This window comes from Erythrolamprus reginae, chromosome Z (assembly GCF_031021105.1).
Source record: "Erythrolamprus reginae isolate rEryReg1 chromosome Z, rEryReg1.hap1, whole genome shotgun sequence".
NCBI classification, from domain to species: domain Eukaryota; kingdom Metazoa; phylum Chordata; class Lepidosauria; order Squamata; family Dipsadidae; genus Erythrolamprus; species Erythrolamprus reginae.
Genome location: NC_091963.1, coordinates 75,716,492 through 75,742,254, shown reverse-complemented (window position 1 = coordinate 75,742,254; position 25,763 = coordinate 75,716,492). Strand labels below are relative to the sequence as shown.

Here is a 25,763-nt window from a genome sequence, read left to right as displayed (position 1 = left end):
GATCCTAATGTAAGTGAATTGCCTGTACCGCCAACAAAGCTTCATGGAAGAGGGAACCGTTCAACAACAACAAAAATTGGGATGATTTAGGGTCCTCGAGAATCACTACATATCTAAATATCAAATAAAAACATTTTGGGATACGGAGGTCAGAAAAATATGCGATTCAAAGTAAATGCATTTACTTTGTCCAGCAGTACTATGACGTAAACCTACTACATACTGTATAAACTGGACCCTAAACGAATGTACATCTGAACCTATACAGTGTTCCCTCGATTTTTGCGGGTTTGAACTTCGCGGAAAGTCTATACCACAGTTTTTCAAAAATATTAATTAAAAAATACTTTGCGGGTTTTTTCCCCTATACCACGGTTTTTCCCACCCGATGACGTCATAGGTCATCGCCAAACTTTCGTCTGCCTTTAATGAATATTTTTTTAAATACAGTTTAATAAATAAACATGGTGAGTAACCATCTGAATGGTTGCTAAGGGAATGGGAAATTGCAATTTAGGGGTTTAAAGTGTTAAGGGAAGGCTTGTGATACTGTTCATAGCCAAAAATGGTGTATTTACTTCCACATCTCTACTTCACGGAAATTCGACTTTTGCGGGCAGTCTCGGAACGCATCCCCGCGAAAAGCGAGGGAACACTTCAATCCTTTATAATGCTATTACCAGTCTCTATCATACTGAAGGGGACGTGAGGTTTATATCCTTCACGTGACTCTCTCTTCCATTCCCACAATCAATACCTGCCTTATTCTCTTCTCCCAATAAAGTTCGCCTTCTCCCGCTTCCTCAGTATTGGGTTTTGTTGCTAGGCAAGGGCGCGTTGCGTTGGAAGCAGCTATGCTTCCGCATCCTGGAAGAGGAATTATGGGCATTTTTCTCAACACGGTACTGTACAGACTGATGATGACGTAGATAGCGTGGCCCGCGTTTGTCGCTAGCGTGGATGCTTGCTCCATTCTAAAAGCCGAGAGTTTACGCGTAGGTACGTTGTCCAGAAGGTTAGAGGTGGTTCCGTCCGCCACGGTTTTCATCAGATGCCTCCCAGCATTTTTAGAATTAAAGTGTTCGGTAATCCGGCGCTCAATATTTGTTCTGGGTCAAAACGTTTAATTAGAAACATGGGTCAGGGAGGACGCTTCCGAATGCTGGGAATGGAATTGCAAGGTTTTCTTTGCTTACAAACTTACCAGGCAGCTGGAAATTCAATAGAATTTCAAGTTAATGCCAAAGAAAACAATCTGCGAAACTTCACTCCGTTACACTCCGTTGTACTGTAAAAATACAAGAGAATCCGGACAAAAAGCTATGGCTTTCCTAATGGAGGGACACCAAGAAGAAATATTTAATTTCTAGTGTTAAACAAAGGGTTTCTTCAGAGTTACGGATAATCTTGATTTCCACTTTTGTTTTCAACCCCTATTCACCCGTCTGTTTTAAAATAGCCCACAAGACAGAAAGGTAAGGCTTAACACCGTTCATTCAGGGTTTGGTTGGCTATTTCCATTGCATGTAGCCCAGACATAGATATATATATTTCAGTTCCTTGAAAAATCAAAGCTCACGACACTTATTTATCAACAGGATGCCTTTATTTTAAGAATTGTAATCTGCAACAAATTTTGATGTGCTTAGGGATGGTGTTTTCACTAAATTGGAAATTGGATCATGATTTATATACTATGCTTTTTCTGAAACTGTCTTTGAAAAAACATGAATACAGTGGTTTGAAATCAACTACATTTGGCTATATTACGAAGGGGAGAGTTTTGTGATTACATGTGTGTGTGTGTGTGTGTGTGTGTACCTCAATTTTATTCATTTATGCTTTTTATTTTATTTTTACATATAACTCAAGATGGCAAAACATCCAACACATTTTCCTCCTGTTTTGCTTACACCTTTGTGAGGTGAATTGGGCTGAGAGAAAATTATTAATCCAAGATCACTCAAGCTAGATTTCATGGCTAAAGTGGGACTTTGCCTTAACTACTAGGCCAAATTGACTCACAATTGTAAGGCAGCATTCTTTCCCATTTCCAATTAAAATGGTCTCAACCACTTTTCTAGCAAAGCCTTTGAATGATGCTTCCTTGAGATTGCTATAGGTTGTTTGTTTTCCAAGGATAGAGATGGATATATCCCTAAGTAAAAATTGAATAGTAAAAAAACTACAGATAATCTAATAATGTTGCAGATCATTGCAATCATTAATATTAATGATCATAACAATTATTAAATAGGAGGTCTCTATTGATGTTCTTCCTTATAGTTAAATAACATCAAATGCATATATGACTATTTGGCAGCCTAAGTAGACAGGTTTCTGTTCCTAGGAATTTATGAAATTGGGGTGGGTGGGTGTGGTGGTGGTGGTAATGGGGGGGGTAAATGGATGTGAAGAGTTTATATTTATTTAACCATGCTACAGATGTAATTGCAGTAGAATATGGGAATTACTATTTATAGCATATGGCAGTAGGCAACAGTTTGCCTAAGCAGTTATATAATTATTCCCAAAATAATTGTAAAACTGATTCCAAAATATTTTGCTTTTGGAATTGCTGGTATCAGGAGCTTTAGATCAAAGTATTGTGTGTGTGTGTGTGTGTGTGTGTGTGTGTGTGTGATTGAGACATACAATAAACTCTCAGTTTAACATCTAATGAAGGAAAGGCGTTTCTGTTAGATCCAAATGTCTGTTAAAGGAGAATGGTATTTTAGTCATATGTAAAATGGTTAATGGGATTTTTAACTAACCTCAGATGTCATTCATGTTTATTTCTCGTAAATCATTTCAGCTGTTGCAATATTCAAAGTCCAATGTTACTATTATCATAGAGGTTTGTAACAATAAAATATAAAATACATCAATGGAATTTTTCTTTAGTCTATGCAGGAAAGCATTTTTAATAATGAAACATTGAGAATTTTTATACCTCTTTTGAGCCATTTACACTGTTCTTATACTGACTAGGGAAATCATGAAATCCTGAGGCTCTGGGATTGCCACAAGCATGTAAGTGCTTGGACACTGCTAAGCATGCTTGAGGAAGTGTTTGTATTTCCAGCCTGAAGTCCTAGCTTCCCAATTGCCTCATGAAATTTTGCATAAAGATGGTTGCCAAAACAGTTTTGCAGTGGTAATGGAGACAGAATGGACTGATTCTGTTGAGCTCATTTTGATATAATTAGAAGCATGATAGAACCTTACTTCAGGAAGGGGCCAATTTTATAATTTGATTTTTTTTGAAGCTCAATAGGTCACTCCATCCCCCAAATAAATACATTTCAGTTGGCTTTATCCTTACAGCAGTAAGTCCATCCATCCTGCATGTGAATTTTAGTCACTAGTACAAATGCTTTCTCATGGCATATGAATACTTTTAACTGCAGTATCAAATAATTAAGCAATGTTGCCCAATTAATTCCACACCTTGTGTTTTTCCTTTGAAAGATTCTCTTTTTTTCTTTTAACAGGGGCATTCCAGCGAATAAGAATGGGCATTCATGGTCTAACAAGTTATGTAGGGGAACATAGTGAATTCTTTGTTGATCTGCAGCTGAGAAACACCGATGTAATAATTGATGGAAATAATTTATATCATCGTCTTTATTTTGATTCAAATCTGGATATCCGGCATGGTGGGGATTATGACTCTTTTACAGCTATAATATGTCAGTTTTTTCAGTCACTGGCTGTTTGCCACATACAGCCATATGTTGTGCTGGATGGAGGTAATGATGTATCTAATAAAAAATTTGCAACTTTAAAGGAACGAGCTCAGGAAAAGATCCAGGCAGCCCATTCTCTTTCTCGTGGTGGTGGTGGAAGTGTATTGCCGTTGCTTGTCAGAGAGGTCTTCAAGCAGACTCTAACTCAACTAAAAGTGCCTTTTGTACAGTCATTTTCAGAGGCAGACAGAGATATTGCATCTCTAGCCAATCACTTGAGTTGCCCTGTGTTAACTTTAGATAGTGATTTTTGCATTTTTGACCTCCAATCAGGCTATTGTCCTCTAAATTATTTTCAATGGAGAAATCTTTGTAAATATAAAGACTCACAAGAATGCTACATCTCAACACGGTGTTTCTCATTAGAAAGATTTTGTAGACATTTTAGCAATATGAACAAAACCCTGCTGCCTCTTTTTGCAGTAATGAGTGGCAATGACTACATCAATGTGCCAGCTATGGAAATGTTGTTTAGTAAAATACACCTTCCTATTCAGAAATCCCGGCGGAAGACTAGAAAGCATGACCGCATTCAAGGACTGCTGAACTGGTTATCTCAATTTGCTGATCTTTCTGAGGCAATGGAAAATATATTAAAATATTTTAAAAAGCATGAAAAAGAAGACATACGACAACTTCTCTCTTCTTTCATGGGAGAATATCAACCATCTAATGTCAATCTCAAAAAATTTTTCCAGAGTGGTATGTATGAATCTGAAGAAATGAAGAAATTAAAATTACCACAGTGGATTGCAACACACTTAATTAAAGGCCATCTAGCACCATTTGTTAGTGATGCTCTTATATTAAGAAGAACCATCCTTTCTGTTCAGGTGGAGAATATGCAGAGAAATAGTGCTCATTGTATAACTTTGCCAATTAGACAAGTTATATATTGGTTACTGTTGAACATTTCACCAATTTCTGTTAGCCCCTCTTTGAACAAACAGTCAACTTCATTTCCTCCCGTCTTCTATGAATTTGATAGATTCCAAAAGTCACTCAAGAAATCATCTGTTTGTGTAGCAGATTTGGGACAGAAATTTCCAGACAGTCTGTATGCTTTGGCTACATTAAATGAGGTAAATAGTCAAAATTATGTGCTTAAACATTTCCAGTGCAGAAATCCTATGAAACATACTGAGCAGATTGATAACTATCACTTTTGAAATCATTTTCTAAAGCTAGTTTTAACCTCTATAACTGAAGATATAGTATATTGAAAAGCATAAAAATTTCTGCTGAAATTTAATGATGTTGCTTAATACCCTGAGAGATAGCAATCAGTTCTCTGGCTCTGATTCTTTTTTTTCTATTTATAGCTAGCAAAATAATATACATTTATGCTTTTCATATAAATTACACAACTTTTCAGAATCTGTTCCACATTAAAGAAGCTAGGAAATAAATATATTCCATTTTTGCAGAATATTTCTTAGTGTAAAATGTGGACTGTTCTTATAAATTTTTTGTCACTGATTTCTAAAAACAGATATATACTGTAATTAATGGATATATTAAATGATCTAAAGAATGTTTCAGTAACCTGCAAAAAAGGCTTTCCATTAAAACTTTGTTTTCTTGATATGTCTAAACAGTTTTCTTATAAATCCTTGACTTCAAAGGAATTCCTATCACAAAATTTAGAGATATCTGTGATAGTACAGGTATTTTGCAATAAAAAAGAAAAATATCTTGTGGGACATCAAAGACTAAAGGTTTATTGAAGTAGATCTCAATACATTAAATCAGAAGTACAGAGTGAATTGGAGAGAAGAACGCTTTGTAGTTCAGCAGATAGAGTATACAAGAATATTTTTTTGTGGGGGGAGGGTTTACGGAAATGAAATGCTCAATAGAAATATTTAACAGTTTTTACAAGTTATTTTTGCCAATTTTTTTCGTACATAAAATGGTATTCTCACTTATTGTCCTGAGAAATAAGTATATTTTCATTTTTAAAGGAAGTAATGAGAAGATAGAAACAGTGCCTTTGAAAATAATCTGTGATTAACATCCACAATGCAAAATTTATACAGTCCCCTTTAACAATTGCTGATAACTGAACAATGCAACAGAATTCCTTATGGGATATGTATGACATATAAGATAGCAATATTTGCGGTGAGGGGAGAGATTGAGGGTAATTTACTAAGGCAGAATGTTTATTATCAATAATTCTCTCAACTTCCCAAAACTGATAAAGACTGGTAATATGCAATTACTGTATTAATATTTCTGTAAAAAAGCTCACTGTGAACTTGTAGATCCACCAAATAAAATTATAAATGAGTTTAAAATTAAAATTACTGCACTTAGGAAACAGTATTTTTCATGAGAGCTTTATCATTTATTTGTAGGCACCCATCGCAGAGCGTCTTCTATTGTTTTTCGAGACGTTCAGAGTGTCAGCCTTTATCCTTGAACCTGTTCCTTATTTGCTACAGCTTCCTATGGCTGCAACCTGTTACTGGGCCCATTTTTCAGAACCCAAAGTGACACTACAGCACATCAAAGCTTTACTACTTGGAATAACATTTGGGGAATTAGATAAGATGTTGCACATTTCAGGTAGGTTTACAGAGGATCATGTTTAATTGACATGTATTTTTCCAGCTATTTGGGTCAAAGACAATAGTTCAATTACCAATTTTTTTAGTACCTAAGTAAAATTATGAAATGCATGTCAAAAGATTTTGTATTATGTAAGCAACTGCATATTAAAATACTTCATAAGAAGTATTTTTGGCAAAACATTCAATGTTATCCAGTCCAACGTTTCCTTAGTGGTTACTGTTATAGAAATCATAAATTATTCTTCAAGGTAATATTCATTTTACTGCTCCTGTTTTTTGTATTTTTTATTTTTGAATTTTATTTATTAGTTTTCAAATATATTTTAAAATAAATAAATACCAACAAAAGACAAAGGAAAAACAACAACCAACAAAAAACCAAAAATTGTGATATCAGCAAACATTCAGTATTTCTGTATTGCTACATCAGATACGTCATTAAATCCTATAATAATATACATAATTATAATTAATTACAGTAATATTCCTATTATTTCATACAATCACAAAATCCCTATTCAAATCATTCATGTATACATATTTATATTCTTTATTTTACTAATCGTTATACAGTGATCCCTCGAGTATCGCGAGGGTTACGTTCCAAGACCCCTCGCGATACTCGATTTTTCGCAATATAGTGGTGCGGAAGTAAAAACACCATCTGCGCATGCGTGCCCTTTTTTCCATGGCCGCGCATGCGCAGATGGTGTTTTTACTTCCGCACCTGGGAAGACCCAGGGAAGGTTCCTTCCGCCGCCCAGCAGCTGATCTGCTTGGCAGCGCCGCAGCAGCGAGGAGCCGAAGATCCGGGTTTCCCCGCCGCCCACGCAAAGGGGAAACCCCGATCTTCGGCTTCTCGCTGCTGCCGCGCCCGCCGCTTGTCCGCCCACCGCTTATCCGCCGCCCACCGCTTGTCCGCCGCTTGTCCGCCGCCTGCCTGCCCGCCGCTTGTCCGCCCGCCGCTTGTCCACCACTTGCCTGCCCGCCGCTTGTCCGCCGCCTCGCTTGTCCGCCCGCCGCTTGTCCGCCGCCTGCCTGCCTGCAGCAGCAGCGAGCAGACGAAGATCGGGGTTTCCCCGCCGCCCACGCAAAGGGGAAACCCCGGCTCCTCGCTGATGCGCCCGCCCGCCCGCCCGCCGCCCGCCAGCAACAGGGGGAGAGATAGAGAAAGAGAGAGAAGGAAAGAAAGAGATGAGAGAGGGAGGAAGAGAGTGTGAGAGAGGAAGAAGCAAGATAGAGAAAGAGAGAGAGAAAGAAAGATGGGAAAGGAATGAAGAGAGTGACGTCATCGGGTGGAAAAATCGCGATATAGCGTTTCGCGAAGCACGAGATCGCGAAAATCGAGGGATCACTGTATATCTTTTGTGATCTTTTTATTTCTATTTCTTAATCCATCTCTGCCATTTTACCCATATTTCTTAATATTCAGAATCTCTTTGGCCCCTTAATTCCATCATCAGTTTATCCATTTCAGAACAATTATATATTTTATTAATTACTGCTTTTTCTGAGGGGATTTCTGTATTTTTTCAATATTGGGCAAAGATAATTCTGGCTGCAGTCATAATATGTAATTTTAGTTATTTTTTGGCTTTATTATATTGCTTTTTTATTATTCCCAATAAGAACAATTCCTGTAAGAATTCTATCTTTGTTTCTATTATCTCTTGTAACCATTTGTGGATTTTCGTCCAGAATTTTTTTGTCTCAGAACACAACCACCACATGTGGAAGAAGGTGCCATTATTTTTTTTGCACTGCCAACAATTTGGACTCAATTTTGGATATATTTTAGCTAATTGGGTTGGTGCCAAATACCATCGATAAGACATAGTAATTTTCCTTATAAGATACTAATTTTGATATTTTTAAATTTCTATTCCATATTTGTTCCCAGTCTGCCAAATGAATATTATAGCCAATATTCTGTGCCCATGTCACCATAGGCGCTTTTACACATCTTCAGGTCTTTCATATTGTAGTAAATAAGTATATATTTTGGAAATGATTTTGTTTTCAGGTCCAGTTAGTGGTTTATCTAATATACTTGGTGTTATGTTTATCCCATGTTCCTTTATGTCTTTTTTTATACCTGGATTGTATCTGACTATATGGCCACCAATCAATATTTATATTTTGAGCACATAATTCTGCTCTGGTTTTTAATTTCCCAGTTCCGTCCAATATATCTTTATAGCTTTTTATTTTCTCTTTGTCAAGTACATTCGGATATATTACAGCTTCCATTACTGATAACCAGTTTGGTATTTTATAGTAATGCTTTCTTTTTATTTCTGCCCATATTGTAATAAATGTTTCCTAAAGTAAGCTGGGATTTTCCCTTCATTCCATAGGAAGGAGTGCCAGCCTGTTTCTAGGCCATAGTCTTCTAATGTCAAGATTCTGTTGTTGTTCAGATTAACCCAATCTCTAATCCAAGGCAATGTTGCTGGAATTTGATATAGAAACATAATTGACGGCAGAAAAAGACTTCATGGTCCATCTAGTCTGCCCTTATACTATTTCCTGTATTTTATCTTACGATGGATATATGTTTATCCCAGGCATATTTAAATTCAGTTACTGTGGATTTACCAACCACATCTGCAGGAAATTTGTTCCAAGGATCTACTACTCTTTCAGTAAAATAATATTTTCTCATGTTGCTTTTGATCTTTCCCCCAACTAACTTCAGATTGTGTCCTCTTGTTCTTGTGTTCACTTTCCTATTAAAAACACTTCCCTCCTGAACCTTATGTAACCCTTTAACATATTTAAATGTTTTGATCATGTCCCCCCTTTTCCTTCTGTCCTCCACACTATACGGATTGAGTTAATTAAGTCTTTCCTTATATGTTTTATGCTTAAGACCTTCCACCATTCTTGTAGCCCGTCTTTGGACCCGTTCAATTTTGTCAATATCTTTTTGTAAGTGAGGTCTCCAGAACTGAACACAGTATTACAAATGTGGTCTCACCAGTGCTCTATATAGCAGGATCATAATCTCCCTCTTCCTGCTTATTATACCTCTAGCTATGCACTGCAGTCTGCTGCTGAGCGAGGAGGCAGTGCAGAGACAAGGGGCGGGGAGGAAAGCGGGCCTGCAATTGGCCCCTTTCTTTGCCGCCTTTAGAGAGAGAAACTGTTGCTGCCCTATGGCAGAGCAGCAACAGTTTCTCTCCCTAAAGGAGAGAAAGAAAGGGGCCAATTGCAGGCCCGCTTTCCTCCCGGCCCCTTGCCTCTGCACCGCCTCCTCCCCACCTCCTCCTCCGCGGTGAATGGACGGGAGATTCAGGAACCCCCCTGAATTCGCCCGAACGGAGGCAGCTTCAAGGGACCAACAGCCAGTCCTTCTCGGTGCTGCGGTGCTGCAGCCTCCGAGCTCCGCTGCTGTCCCCAGGCACTGTTACCTCTAAGCTGCGCTGAAAGAGAAAGAGAGAGCAGAGGGCAGCTTGCTGGTCCACGGCCCCCTGGATGAGCGGCCCCGCATGGCCCCAGCACCGGACTTCGCCGTCGCCTCCGCCCCCGTCCAACTCTCCAGCTAAGAGGCAGCAGCCACATCCACCCCTTCACCCTCCACGGCGCCCTCCACCCAGCCCCATGCCGCCTCCGCCTCCCGGTAGCGCACCCAACCTCTTCCTGCAGGAACGGGTGGTGGGGTGGAAGTGGGTGGACTTATCTACACGCGCGCCTACTGACTGGGAAGAGGGGAAAGAAAAATAATCTGCGCCTCCAAAGAGAGGAAGGGGGGGGAAAGAAAGAAAAAAAAGAGCTCCAACTTGGCGGAAGGCAGGAGGGGAGAACTGAGCGTGCCGCAGCAAGTTTGCTTGGCGAAAAGGCGGCTACTCTTTTCTGCGGCTTTTTTTTCTCCCCCTCCACCACCCGTTTCCAAACATCGTTCGCCGCTTAGGAGCAACCCTCTCCTGGGCTTGTTGTGGATGCGGCGCGAATGAGGGGAAAGCCGTAAGCGCGAATTCGCAAAACCAGTTCGGCCTCTTCTTCGCTTCCTTACCGATTACTGAAGAAAAAAGAAGCTTCGTTGGGATTTTGGCTCTCCACAGAGACTTTCCCCACGTAAACTAGTCGCAGGGCCAAGGGGCGCGCGGTGTAAGCGAGACTCTTCCTGCAGGAATGGGTGGTGGGGCGCCGCGAAGGACCACACTTGAAGGCCACCAGGGTGCCATTGTTGTCATCGCTCGCTTCTCCGGCCAACAAAGCCGGCTACCTGGAAAAGCACATTTGAAAAGCACGCTGCTTTCCCGGGCAGCCGGCTTTGTTGGCCGGAGAAGCGAGCAATCCGGGACTGCGTGGCTTTGCACCGTGACAACGACAACAATGGCGCCCTGGCGGCCTTCAAGCGCGGCCCTTCGCAGCGCCCCACCACCCGTTCCTGCAGGAAGAGTTCGGACGTGCTACCGGGAGGCGGAGGCGGCGTGGGGCTGGGCGCCGTGGAGGACGAAGGGGTGGATGTGGCTGCTGCCTCTTAGCTGGAGAACCAGACGGGGCGGAGGCAACGGTGAAGTCCGGTGCTCTCCGCTCTCTCTCTTTCTCTTTCAGCGCAGCTTAGAGGTAACAGTGCCAGGAGACATCAGTGGAGCTCGGAGGCTGCAGTAACACAGCGCCGAGAAGGGCCGGCTGTTGGTCCCTTGAAACCCCCACCGCCTCCATTCGACCGAATTCAGGGGGTTAGCTGGAGAGCCAGACGGGGGCCGAGGCGACAGCGAAGTCCGGTGCTGGGGCCATGCGGAGCCGCTCATCCAGGGGGCTGTGGATCGGCAAGCCGCCCTCTGCTCTCTCTCACTCTTTCTCTCTCTGTTGTCGATGTGGTGTATGAGAGAGAGAAAAAGGAGGAGAGAGAGAAAGAAAGAAAGGGAGAGATAGAGAGGGAGAGAAAGAGAGGGAGAGAGAAATAGAATGAGAGAGAGAAAGAAAGGGAGAGAGGGAGAGAGGGAGAGATAGAAATAGAGTGAGAGAAAGAAAGCAAGAGAGAGAAAGAGGGAGAGAGAGAGAAAGAGGGAGCAAGAAAGGAAGGAGAGATAGAAAGGGAGAGAAAGAAAGGGAGATAGAGAGAGGGATAGAGAAAGAGTAAGGGATACAAAGGGGGAGAGAGAAAGAGAGAGAGATTGAAAGAGGGAGAGATAGAGAGGAAGAGAGGAAGGGGGATAGATGGAAAGAGTGAGAGAGAGAAAAAGAGAAAGAGAAAAATGAGAAAATGATGGAGAGAAAACGAGGGAAAGGAAAATGAAACAAATGAGAGAAGGAAAAAAAGAGAGAGGGAAGAGAGAAGTGGAGAGGAAGGAGGAAGGGAGGGAAGAAAGGAAGGAGAAATGGAGGGAGTTTGTTGATTTAAATTTAAATTTACTTGTTAAAGAAGTATAAATTACTTTATTACTTAATTACTTAATTACTTCTTTATTTTAAATATTGCATTTGTTCCCATTTTGTTTTTTACTTTAAATAAGATATGTGCAGTGTGCTTAGGGATTTGTTCATAGGTTTTTTTTATAGTCCGGCCTTCCAACAGTCTGAGGGACAGTGAACTGGCCCCCTGTGTAAAAAGTTTGGGGACCCCTGCTTTAGAGTCATTGGCAAATAGGCAAACCTTCCCTACCAAACCTTCCCCTATGTCACTCACAAACATATTAAAAAGAATAGGACCCAGAACAGACACTTGTGGTACACCACTTGTAACCTGTCTCTCCTCAGACTACTCGCCATTAACAATTCTCTGATGTCTATGCTTCAGCCAGCTGCAAATCCACAGAACTATCCAGGGATTAAGTCCAATCTTCACTAATTTATCTATCAACTCTTTTTGTGGAACCGTATCAAAGGCTTTGCTGAAGTCCAGATAGACAATATTCATGGCACCACCTTCATCCAACACCTTTGTGACGTAGTCAAAGAAATCAATGAGATTAGTCTGACATGATTTGCCTGCAGTAAAGCTATGCTGATTTCGGTCCAATAAGTTATTATTTTTTAGGTGCTGATTTATCCTCTTTTTGAGTAGAGTCTCCATCATTTTAACTATAACTGATGTCAAGCTAACTGGCCTGTAGTTACCAGCTTCTTCTCTACTGTCCTTCTTGTGGATAGGCACAACACTGGCCATTCTCTAATCCTCAGGAACATCTCCTGTTAACAGGGATTGGTTAAACAAATCAGTCGGGGTAGTAATGACAAATCTGAGTTCTTTAAGAACTCTGGGGTAGATGCTATCTGGACCCATTGCCTTATTTATCTTTAATCGTTCAAGTTCTTCTAAGACATTGGCTTCTAAGATCACTGGAGCTGAATCCGTACAGCTGGAAGCAATATTATATCCATCTATAGTATTACCGTATATTGTAAGGTGTCTTTTGAGAAAACTGAACAGAAGTAGCTATTGAAATGGTCAGTGACCTCCTTATTCCCATCAATATATGTATTATTGCTGATACTAAGTTTCATGATGCTGCAATTTTTCTTCTTCCTAACACTAATATATCTGAAGAAGGTTTTATCCCTCTTCTTTGCAGATTTGTCAATTTCTTCCTCTTTTGTGGCTTAACAGCATATATTATCTGTTTCGCCTTCTTCTGTCTCATTTTATACACCTCTCTATCAGCTATAGTTCCAGACTCTTTATACCACCTTTTTTTCATTGACTATAGCCCTTACATCATTGCTAAACCATAGCAGTTTCTCCTTCCTTTTACCTTTAGTTATTTGCCTTACATACAGTCCAGTGGCTTTTAAGATGGCCTTTTTTAATACAGTCCACTGGGTGCTCGCTCCTGCCATTTTATCCCCCCCTTTAATTCATTATTTAAATATTCCCCCATTGCATTAAAATTTGTTTTCTGAAATCCAATACTTTGGTTGCAGTATAGGATTGCTCACAATCACTTTTTACATCAAACCACAAACATAGATGGTTACTGCAACCTAAATTTTCTCCCACCTTAACCTCTGAAACCCAATTCCCATTCGTAAAAACTAAATCTAGAATATTCTCCCCTCTAGTCGGTGTCTTAACCAGCTATGCCAGAGCTGCTCCTGTAAAGGCCTCTACTATATTCTTATTTTTGCATGTAAGGGCACTGGGGATATTCCAGTCAACATCAGGCATGTTGAAATCACCCATAACCACAATATCTCCCTTTACTGCCATTTGGGTAATTTCATCCACCATCTTGTTGTCATATTCCTCAGATTGCCCAGGAGGCCTATAGATCACCCCAATTCTAATGACAGAACCTTCTTTATTTTGCATTCAAACCCAGTGAGTCTCCAGATCTTTACATGTATTTTGAATTAGTGTTGTTTTTAGACTTTCCTTAACATAAATGGCTACTCTACCTCCCCTTCTCTCTATTCTATCCTTCCTATACAATGTATATCCTGGTATGGATATTTCCCATTTATTAGAATCCTTAAACCATATCTCAGTTATGGCGACCAGATCCAAATTATCTCTAGATATTATGGCCATTAACTCACAGAGCTTGTTGTTCAAGCTTTGAGCATTCGCGCACATTACCCGAAGAACATTATTATCATTATTAGTTTCATCAACAACTACATCTATTTTATTTACAACTCCCTTTTCATAAGCTTCCAGAAACTGATTTATCCTTATTGGTCGGGTCCAGAAATCATCCACATCAGTTACATCTCTGTCCCCTTTACCTAGTTGAAGTGCCTGTCCAAAAAAGTTCTGAACTCCTCACCGAGCACCTGGGTACCTCTGTATGATGGATGCAAACCATCCCTCTTAAACAACTCCCTATTAGACCACCTACTGACATCATGACTTACATAGGCAAAACCTTCAGCTTTACACCACTGCCTTAACTACACATGAAACTCTCTGAATCAGTTATTCTGCCCAGCATCACCTTTAGACACTGGAAATCTCTTTTTACTACATTAACATTTCTCTAGGACAAATTATTTGCGCCAAGATGCAGCACCACATCAACGTTATTACCTTTACTCACAACCTTGACAATATTTGTAATCCGCCTCCTGTCCCTGCTGGCAGTGGCCCCTGGGAAACACCTCATCAGCTTCACCACATCCTTACTCTTTCCCAAATCAACACCTCTAACAGTTGAGTCACCCACAAGAAAATGTGTCCTCTTTTTATTTCTACTAACTGCACTTGATGGTTTGGTGACACTATGCAACTCACTTACAACAACTTCCCATTGGAACATCCCCTCATTCTCCATCTGAGGGGCCTCACTAATATTCTTACCATTTAAATCCGCAAGAACATTATAGGAATTTGATAAGTCTCAGGTCCCAGCCAGGAGCAGTTTTTTCTGGCTTCTGTGATCTGAAAGTGCAATTTAAAATGGCTTTTCCCTCCTTTTTTATCCTTCCCAGTCTAGTTCTGCCCCAGCCTAATCTGTGAGTGGTCTGTGCTTGAACTCAAACTGCCAATAAAATTGTCCCTTTCTTGCCTTTCTCCTTTTTCCCAGCCACTAATATCTTCCCAAGCTCTTTGAATTAAAGAAATAGAAAATGTCTTAAAAAGCACTACCTTTCTCTCCTCCGTCTCTCACTAGGTCTCAGGTCCCAGCCAGGAGCAGTTTTTCTGGCCTCTGTGATCTGAAAGTGCAATTTAAAATGGTTTTTCACTCCTTTTTTATCCTTCCCAGTCTACTCCTGCCCCAACCTAATCTGTGAGTGGTTTGTGCTTGATCTCAAACTGCCAAATAAAATTTTCCCCTTCATAATTTCCAATCCGACATAACTAGACCTCCTCTACTTTTGGCATCTTGTAAATTGGTCTTTTTTATTCTTGGTTTTTGGTTTTGCCAAATAAACCTTTTTGTCATTTTATCTAAGGTTGTAAAATATTTTCTGTCCAAAGGTGGGAGATTGGGGTGGGGGCTGATGGAGCCGAGCCCCGTTCCGCCGGATGATCGAAGACGCCCCACGGGCTTCTCCGCCAGCCTGATGCATTGAGGGGACGCTCGCCACTTCTCCGAAGCTGCTGCTGCGTGCCCTGCCTCAACGGCCCGGTGACGGGCGTTCCTCCCGGGGTCCTTGCCAGGACTGCCCCAGGTCAGATGCCTGCTTCGGAAGCCCAGGATCCATGTGCAAGTCTGGGAAACGATTCCCCCTCAGGAGGAGCCTTGGCACGCAGCCCTCTAGCCCGGGAGCTGCCTTTCCCGATGACTGAGCTTCTCCGGCATGAGCAGGTAGAAGGAGACGGCTTACTTCGCCCAGCGAGGGAAAGAGGCAGGGTAGTGCTGGATGATGATGATGAGGAACTGTGGCCGTAGCCACAAGTTGCTCTCCCTTTACCTGCCAGTCGGCCTGGGATCTCTGCTGACCCCTGGGACGGCACAGTTGTGTCCCGTTTTATTTCCCCAAAGTTTTGGGGCAGAGAGGGGAGCCATTATTTCTCTGCAACCCTCCACCCCCCACTCCCTACTTTCTTGCTCTTTTTAAGAAACTTTTTTATGCGGGAGGAAAAGTGAGCTACACACACACGTGTGGCAACATTTTCCAACCTCGGCAAGCGGCGCGTGTGTGTATGTAGTTCACTTTTCCTCCTGCATCAAAAAGTTTCCCAAGAGGGGCAAGAAAGTTGGGGGGGGGGTGGAGGGTTGCAGAAAAATGATTGCTCCCCTCCCCGCCCCAAAACCTAGGAGAAATAGAACGCCTGCCTGATCCAACGAAGGTGGGTACTGTAGTTGCTGCGAGGAGAAACTCTTGAAAGATCTTTTTTTTTTGCCCCCTTCTCACCTGGAAAAGGGCAGCGCTGCAGCCAAAACTCAACCTTGGAGGAAGTTCAGTACACAAAATGGAGAGGGGGAAAGGCAGCATTTTTTCAGTGTCATCAGTGTGCCATAATAAATCCATCCTGGTCTTTAAATCTAAAAGATCCAGGACAAGAAGTTTTCCTGAGCGTGGGAATACTCTGCCTCAAGGAGAGTGATATTTTATTTTCGGTTTGCACAACTACCGAATATGTATAAATAGTTGTAATAAGTATTCTGCTACACTGGTATTTTATTAAACAATATAATACTACACCAGGGGTAGGCAAAGTTGGCTCTTCTATGACATATGGACTTCAACTCCCAGAATTCATTATTGGCTCAGGAATTCCGGGAGTTGAAGTCCACAAGTCAGAGAAGAGCTAAATTTGCCTACCCCTGTACTATACCATTTGGTTCAGAATACTTTTTTTCTTGTTTTCCTCCTCTAAAAACTAGGTGTGTCTTATACACCGAAAAATACGGTAAATATAATAATTTTGGGAGTGTATTCATTTTAATTATTGCTATTCGTCCCAGCAGTGATAATTGTAAATTTCATTTTTAAAAATCCAATTCTATTTGTTCTAACAGCTTTTTATAATTATTTTCTTTTATTGTGGAATATTTATTTGTTAAATATATCCCCAAGTATTAAACTTTCTTAACTACTTGCAAATTCAAATCTCCTTCCAGCTCTACTTGTTGTTGCACTGTCATATTTTTCGTTAGCTCCTTGGTTTTTTGTTTGTTTATCTTAAGGCCAGCTACTGAGCCATATTTTTCTAGTTCTTGGATTAAACATGAGCCTGATTCATGGCTCTTCAAAAAAAAAACCCCAGATCGTCGGCAAAGGCCTTTAGTTTATAAGTCTCCTTTTTGACTGTTGTTCCTTTGATTCCTGTATTTTCTCTAATTTTATTTAACAACACTTCCAATGTCAATATTAAAAGTAAAGGAGATAGAGAGCACCCCTGCCTAATTCCTTTCTGGATTGGGAAGACTTTTGTCATGTCTCCATTTATTAATACTTTAGGAGACTGGGAAGAATATACTGTATCAATCATTCCTGTAAATTTGTTGCCGAATTCCATTTGCCTTATTAGTAATTTCATGTGTTGCCAATGTACATTGTCAAACGCCTTTTGTGCATCCAGGAAGACAGCTGCCACCTGCCTTTCTGGATGCGCTTCATAGTACAGTGGTACCTCGAGATACGAGTTTAATTCGTTCCGGACCTGGGCTCTTAAGTCGAGCAGCTCTTATCTCGAACGACTTTTCCCCATAGGAATTAATGTAAATAATTTTAATTGGTTCCAGCCCTCAAAAAACTCACAAAGTTAGTCTAAATTATGCAGAAAGACATGTTTTTAATGAAGAAATGTACATGTACATATAAATGAATAATGAAGTTTCTTTCACTTAACTTGTAAACTTTCTTAAACTTTTAAATTTACATATGTTCAACTTCTCTGCCACCCAATCCTGTAGGACAGAGGTCCCCAACCCTTTTTGCACCAGGGACCGGCTTTAAGCGATCAAGAGAGGAATGGGTGAATGAATGGACGGAGGGTGGGAAGGAAGGAAGGAAAGAAAGAGGGAAGGGACAGGAACAGAGGAAGGAAGCAAGGAAACTTATGAAAGGGGAGAGTAAGAGAGGAATGAGTGAAGGGAGGGAGGGAGGGAAGAAGGTGGGAAGGAGAAAGAAAAGAAGAAATAGAGGAAGGGAAGGTAAAAGAGAGAAAGAAAAAGAGCAAGAAAGAAAGCTGCAAGCACCCCCCCCGAGCCCCCCAGGCCGGCTGCAACCTTTTAAAACACGCGCGCCGCTTCGCAGCTGTCTCCTGAAGCCGAACGCGGAAGTTAGCGTTTGGCTTCAGGAGACAGCTCCTTGGCGCTTGTATCTCGAATTTGGGCTTGTAAGTAGAACAAAAATATCTCTCCCCTCCCAGCTCTTATCTCGAGTTGCTCTTAAGTAGAGCAGCTCTTATGTCGGGGTTCCACTGTATTCAAAAATATTAATGACTGTTCTTAAATTTGTTCTAATTTGTCTTGCTGATAGAAATCCATTTTGGTCCAAATGTATATTTTTGTTCAACATTATTTTTAGTCTTTCTGTCATGATACTCATAAATATTTTATAATGAGATTGTGGTGATACGTGATTCTGTCCAAGATTTTGGATTTTCCCCTTCTAATAAGACCTCATTGTAAATTCTTAATTTTAATTCCATTATTTCTTCTGTGGTTACTTTATGAAATTCTGCTGAAAATCCATCTGGTCCTGGTGATTTATTCTTCTTCTGTCTTTGCAGCGCATTTTTCATTTCCTCTATTGTTATTTCTTTATTTAATATCATTCTATCTTCCTCTTTTATTTTGGTGATAGTTGTTTGCTGAAGGTATTCCTCTATTTTTTCTTTCTCTATTTCTTCTTGTTTGTATAATTTTTTGTAAAACTCTATAACAATGTTTTTGATTTTTTTTCATCACTATTTTGCAGATTCCCCATTCTTCTAATTGATGTATTATTGTTTATCTTATATAATAATAATAATAATAATAATAATAATAATAATAATAATAATAATAATAATAATAATTGGTACATCCATCTTAGATATCCATGTTTTTCAGGCTCCGAGTTGTAATAACACTTCATGATTGTGCGATTCTCTGACATTGAGAATTTCTGCCACTTTTTGATTTGTAAGCTTTGTTTGTTTTGTTCCTGTAGCTCATTTGTCGATGACTGCCCAGGTTCCTGAGCAGCCACCACAGTCCTTTTTATCCTGGGCGACGACCGAGCCAGTATGTACTTCTTTTTGTTTTGTCTCTCCATTAGTTTAAATGGGTTAGGTACGTTTAGTCTGGCTCCTCTGCTTTGACCACTTCGGCAAGGTTAGACCTACCAGTAGTTTACACTACCACCAGCACAGCTCTCAGCTTCATTGAAGCACACAAGCCCCACTACCACGACAAGGCGTACCCATCAGATCTCCATCTGTCAGTTGCAAAAGGCCGCTTTATTGGGATCGGCAAACATAATTCGCCGCTACATCACGCAGTCCTAGGTGCTTGGGAAGCGCCCGACATGATGAAATACGAAATCCAGCATAGTGATCTCATTTGCTGTGTTGTACTGACATAATAATAATAATAATAATAATAATAATAATAATAATAATAATAATTTAGATTTGTATGCAGCCCGTCTCTCCGAGGACATTGGATACAAATCCAATGTTAAAACAGTTTTTTAAAACGCCTATTAAAAATGGGTCATACAACCCAAATATACCATACATAAAGTCAAGGGAGCTAAGGATATATCTATGCCTGGCGACATAGATGAGTTTTCAAAATTTTCCGAAAGGCGAGGGTGGGGGCAGTCCTAATTTCTGGGAGGAGTTGATTACAGAGGGCAGGGGCCGCCAAAGAGAAGGCTCTTCCCCTGGGTCCTGCCAGACAGCATTGTTTCATCGACGGGACCCGGAGAAGGCCAACTCTGTGGGACCTAATCGGTCGCTGGGATTCATGCGGCAGCAGGTGGTCCCGGAGGTATTCTGGTCCGATGCCATGTAGGGCTTTATAGGTCATAGCCAACACTTTGAATTGTGACCGGAAACTGATTGGCAGCTAGTGCAAGCTGTGGACGTGATGACAAAACATGGGCATATCTGGGAATGCCCATGATAGCTGTCGCAGCCGCATTCTACACAATCTGAAGTTTCCGAACACTCTTCAAAGGAAGCCCCATGTAGAGAGTGTTGCAGTAGTTGAACCTCGAGGTGATGAGAGCATGAGCGAATGTGAGCAATGACTCCCTGTCCAAATAGGTCCGCAACTGGTGCACCAGGCGAACCTGGGCAAATACCATTCTCGGCACAGCTGAAAAATGGTTCTCTAATGTGAGCTGTGGATCAAGGAGGACACCCAAGTTGCAGATCCTCTCCAGGTTGATGGACGAACAGATGGAATTGTCCTTGGGAGGCAAAACCCACAGCCACTCCGTCTTCTCAGGGTTGAGTTTGAGCCTGTTGACACCCATCCAGACCCCAACAGCCTCCAGGCACCGGCACATCACTTTCACTACTTCACTGACTGGACTTGGGGTGGAGATGTACAGCTGGGTATCATCAGCGTACTGATGATACCTCACCCCATGCCCTTGGATGATCTCACCCAGCGATTTCATGTAGATATTGAATAGCAATGGGGAGAGGACCGACCCCTGAGGCACCCCACAAGGAAGAGACCTAGATGTCGACCTCTGACCCCCCACTAACACTGACTGCGACCGACCGGAGAGTTAGGAGGAGAACCACTGAAGAATAGTGCCTCCCACCCCCAACCCTTCCAGCCGGCGCAGAAAGATACCATGGTCGATGGTATCGAAAGCTGCTGAGAGGTCAAGAATCACCAGGACAGAGGACAAGCCCCTATCCCAGGCCTGCCAGAGATCATCCATCAGTGCGACCAAAGCAGTTTCTGTGCTGTAGCCGGGCCTGAATCCTGACTGTTGAGGTTCTAAATAATCGGCTTCTTCCAAGGACCGCTGGAGCTGGAGTGCCACCACCTTCTCAACAACCTTCCCCATAAAGGGGAGGTTGGAGACTGGATGGTAGTTATTAAGCAGGGCTGGGTCCAGGGAAGGCTTCTTGAGGAGGGGGCGCCCAAGTGTCTACTTGCAGGGAGCCGGGAAGGACTCCCTTCCCAAAGAAGCATTGACAATCTCCTGGACCCAGCTCCGTGTCACCTCTCGGCTGGCCGAAACCAACGAAAAAGGACACAGATCCAGTAAGCAGGTGGCGGAACTCACAGCTCCAATGGCCTTGCCCACTTCATCAGGTGTCACCAGATCAAACTCCTCCCAGACATATGGACAAGGACAGGCCCCAGTTACCTTGACTGACTCATTGTCATCCAACACTGCTCCGTTTTTCCCTCCCACCCGGTTTATTTTGCAGTTGAATTTCTAACTTTGGGATAGCCTTTATTATTTTATTATATTCTGCCTTTTTTCTTTATTTTTCTTTGCAGTATATGAAATTATTATTCCTCTCATATATGCTTTCATCGTGTCCCATAAATTTTGGTTAGAAGTTAGCTGTTTTTTATTTTCTATCAAAAACATCTTTAATTCTTTTTCTAACATTTGTATAAAATGATAGTCTTGTGTGAGGTATGTATTAAAAGTCCATCTATTATTGAATCATTTATTTTTTCAGGTTATTTGTATTGGGTTATGATCTAACATTCTACTTATTTTACTTATAATCCATGCCATATCAATTCTGGTGTGTGTTTTATGGCAGTGTTTCCCAACCTTTTTTGAGCCGCAGCACATTATTCCCATTTACAAAATCCTAGGGAACATTGAGCGGGGGGGGGCTAAAAAAAGTTTGGACAAAAAAAAGCTCTCTTCCTCCCTTTCGCTCTATTTCTCCCTCTTTCTCTTCCTTCCTCTTTCTCTATCTCCATCCCTCTTTCTCTCTCCCTCCCTTCCTCTTTTTTGCACTTTCTCTCTCCCTTCTTCCCTCCCTCTATGTCTTTCCCTCTCCCTCCTTCCTCCCTCTCTTGCTTTCTGTCTCTTGCTTTCTGTCTCTTGCTATCTCTCTTTCTCTGTCTCTTGCTATCTTCTTTCTCTCTCTTTTTTTTTCTGTCTCTCTTGCTCTCTCTTTCTCTCTCATACACCACGCTGGCAACAGCAGCATCGGGCAGTAGCCAGGGGTAGCGGCAGAGCGGTCGACTGTGAGCGGGAGCCCTGATGGCAGTGGCTGGACGTGTTGCTGGAGGCCATACATGCTGGCGCTGTGCTGGGCATGGATGTGTGGATGGCACCTCCGTCCCAGTCCAGCCAGTGGGCCAGGGCCAGCCTCGCAGCGCCAGCATGTACTACGTCCAGCAACATGTTCAGCCACCACCGTCGGTGCCTACGCCCTGGAGCTCCCGCTCGCAGCCACCGTCCCCCGGCTACTGCCCGGTGCCGCTCCTGCCGGCACCCTCCAGCTCCTGTCGCCTGTGCCCTCCCGCCGGGCCCCAAAGGTTATTTGTTGCCGCCCCCACCAGGGAAGCTCCAGCTGGGTGTGGCACTACTAGTGCCTCCTCCCTGGAGCTCCCACTCACAGCCGCCGCCCCGGCTACTGCCCAGTGCCACTGCTACCAGCGCCCTGCCGGTGCCCTCCCACCGGGCCCCAAAGGTCATTTGTTGCTGTCCCCGCCAGGGAAGCTCCAGCTGGGCGGGGCGCTGCCATTGCCGCTGCCTCCACCCTGGAGCTCCTGCTCGCAGCCGCCGCCCCCGGCTACTGCCTGGTGCTGCTGCTACCAGCGCCCTCCCACTGGGCCCCAAAGCTCACCTGCCACAAAGAAGGAAGGCGCAAAAAAGGAGGTACGAAGAATGAAGCTCACCTTCTGATTTCGAAAGCTGAGCTTCCCAGCATATCTGACCATGTCTCGCGGCACACTAGTGTGCCATGGCACACTGGTTGAAAAACAATGTTTTATGGGGATTGGAATAGAATGTGAACTGTTTAGTTTTAGGGTGGAATGCCCTCCATAAATCTAATAAATTAAATTCTTCCACCATATCCCAAAAGGTTTTTGGTAATGTGGATTTACTTAATTGTTTCTTTTTCTTTCCCATATGGTCTTTTCTCCCATCAATTATCCCATTAAAATCTCCAATTATGCATATATTTTCGTGTTCCATTTGGGTTATTTTAAAATGTACTTTTTTATAGAATTATTTTTGGTTCTTATTAGCATAAATATTAATTATCAAAATATTTGTTTTCCCTATTTCTACTTCTATAATTAAGATTCTTCCATTTTTATCTTTATAATTTTCTTTTACTTCTTAGATCTTCTTTTACATAAATTTATTTATTTATTTATTATTTTTATTTATTGGATTTGTATTGCCACACACACCCTTTTTTCTCTCCTGCAGCTATGTATACCTTGCCCAATTTTGGAAAATCTAGATATTTCTTCTCCGTTTCTTTGATGTGCGTCTCTTGTAAACATGTAATATCACATTTTGTTAAGCCAGTTTTGTTAATGTTTTCTTTCTTTCAATTGTACTGTTCAATCCTTGTCAATTGATACTAATTTTATCTCTCTTTGCATCTTTCAGTCACTTTCTTCTTGGTTTAGTTTTGATTTGTTTGATTGACCTTCTGAGCTCTTGTTCTGGCTTCTTTTGGTTTTGGTTGTTCTTCTGTTTCCTTAGTCTTCTCCTCTTTGTTCCCTTCCTTCTCGGTTTCTTGTTCTTGTGTTTCTATTTCTTGTCTTTCACCCAACTGAGGGTCTTCTTCATCCCCCTTTATTTGATTGAATATTTCTGTTGCTTCTTCTATATTTTCAACTTTTACTTATTGACATCCCTTCCAGTATTCACCATCTAAAGGGGATATTTCTTCTATTCAATAAATTTGTCAAAAAATTATATTTCCTCCTTTTCTCGCTAACTTGCCTTGGTATCTGTTTTAATATAATTATTTCTGTTCCCTTATATGTTATTGTTTCTTCCCTTGTTGCCATATGTACCATGTCTCTAACCTTCTTCCTCACAAATCTTACGTGCATCTCTCGGGGGTGGTTGTGGTGCTTGGCATAATTCATATATTCCCTAAAGATTTCATCAATCCCATTCATTGCTTCCTTTATATCTTTATATTTATATATTTTTTATACTTTATTTTTTATACCCGCCATAAGTTCCCCCAGATCTTCATCTCACGATTCAACTACATTTTGAAATCAGAGGTAGAAAGAACAGCGTTCCATTTCTAAATGTATTATTGTATTTTCCAAATCTCTTTTGGTGCCTGTAAATTTCTGATTCAAGTTTTTCCCTTCTTCTCCGTAATCTCTGCTTCAGTCTCTATCAATTGTATTTTCTTAACATTTTGCACCATAGTCTCCTTTATTATTCAATGTCATCTTTTCTTGCAGCTTCACCATTGTCTCTTGCATCATTACTAATGTATTATTCATTATCTGCATCAGTGGTGTACTGCCGCTCCAAGTCCTTGAAGAGGGGCGGCATACAAATCTAATAAATAAATAATAAATAATAACTGTTCCCTTTTTCCATAGTCAGCATGTTATCAATTGATCTTTGACTGGATGAGGTGGGGCTAGATACTGTGGGGTTAGAAACAGCTTTCTTCTGCATTTTAGAAGTAGCAGTTGTTGTCATTGTTGCCATTTCACTAATGATCTTATTTTGTTCTTCTACTATTCTCACTATTGTAGCCCAAATCATCATTCACTATTTTTTTTAATACTATCAATATTATGTTTTAACACTCTATACCACAGTATTAAATTTCTCCTTGCTTATATCTAACAGTATCAATAATAATTAACCTTATTTAACTTATTTCACTACTACAATTTTATCTAAAGTCTTATAACTAGAAATTAAAATAGGAAAAATTAGAGAAGGACAAGAAAAGAGACTTAATAGTAATCTTCTAACTGTAAATATCTGTCTAAATATATAAATATAATATTCTATTGTACTATTTTATAAGTCTTAAAAGTTCAAATGTTATAAATATAATAAATATAATTAAAATCTTAATAGCAAACTAAGTGATCAAAAAGGAAATAAGGAAGAAGATTTCTTGAATAACAATTTGTTTTGCCGGGCTCTCTGGTAGGAGCCTCCCAAAAATTCAAGGGTACAAATTTCAGACACACATACATTTGAAAATCCAAAACAATGTTCTTTATCCCAAAATTCAAAATAAACTAAGCACTCTTTTTGTATTGCAAAGAGCACTCATCCCAAAACAACCGGGTAGTCTGTTCAATTAACCTTAAGCAGTCATTAAGTACTTAGCTAGCAGCTGTGAAGAAACTTCACATCCCTTCTTCTTCCAAAGAAGTGAGACACACACACGTTGCTCTGCTTTGTTTTCAAAGGCGTGAAAAATCAACAAAGTTCAGAAACCAGCAACACAGGATTCCTGATGCACTGCGATCAGATACTCTTCCACAATGGCCAAACCCACATGCTGCTATTTATAGCAGCAGCCCTAATTACTGGAGCCCCACCCAAACACAGGTGGCCGCTCTTATCTCCTATAATATGTCCTTACTTGGTCTCTTCTATTCATAATTCTGCACTTGCGTGAATCCAAAACATCTTCATCCGAATCAATGGAAGATAAGGGAGATTGACTGCCTGGGCTGTGTGCCAAGCCGAGTCACTCCCCCCTTCTTCGTCCGAGGAAACTAAACTCTGAACTGACACTGTCGGCAATAACACAGGCCTGTGACATGTTGAAGTTTCCCCTGCATCCACCTCCACATTCCCTGGGGCAGGAGCTGGGCCAGAGCCAATCACAACACAATTACATTAAAGTATTAAGCAATTCACTTTAGTAGCTCAATAAGTCAATAATCAGCAGCCAATATTCATCAAATATTAATCCACATCAGTTCAAAAAGAGTTACAAAATATAGCTTCTTCTTTTCACCTTATTTTGGTCAGTTTGTTCTTCTGTTTCTTTAGGTTGGCAAATGTTAATCAGCAAGGATCATTAGTCAGAAAAAGTAATGGAGTCTAGCCCTGATTTCCCCCCCCCCCTTAGTTCTCTCTCAATAAGGCTCCGGTTCACTTCCGCCCCCCCCCCTTTCTTCTTCTTACTCTTTCCTGTTAA

At 41.2% G+C, this 25,763-nt stretch overlaps 1 protein-coding gene across 1 annotated transcript in view; it reads left to right on the top strand.

The window, feature by feature from the left end:
- The first annotated feature begins 920 nt into the window (after positions 1-920).
- Positions 921-25,763, top strand: part of ASTE1 (asteroid homolog 1) — a 65,313-nt gene continuing 40,470 nt past the window's right edge. The window contains exons 1-4 of the mRNA XM_070728259.1: positions 921-925; positions 1,341-1,475; positions 4,738-4,831; positions 6,110-6,320. Of these exons, the coding sequence (XP_070584360.1) occupies positions 921-925; positions 1,341-1,475; positions 4,738-4,831; positions 6,110-6,320 (445 nt within the window). The remainder of the gene's footprint in view (positions 926-1,340; positions 1,476-4,737; positions 4,832-6,109; positions 6,321-25,763) is intronic.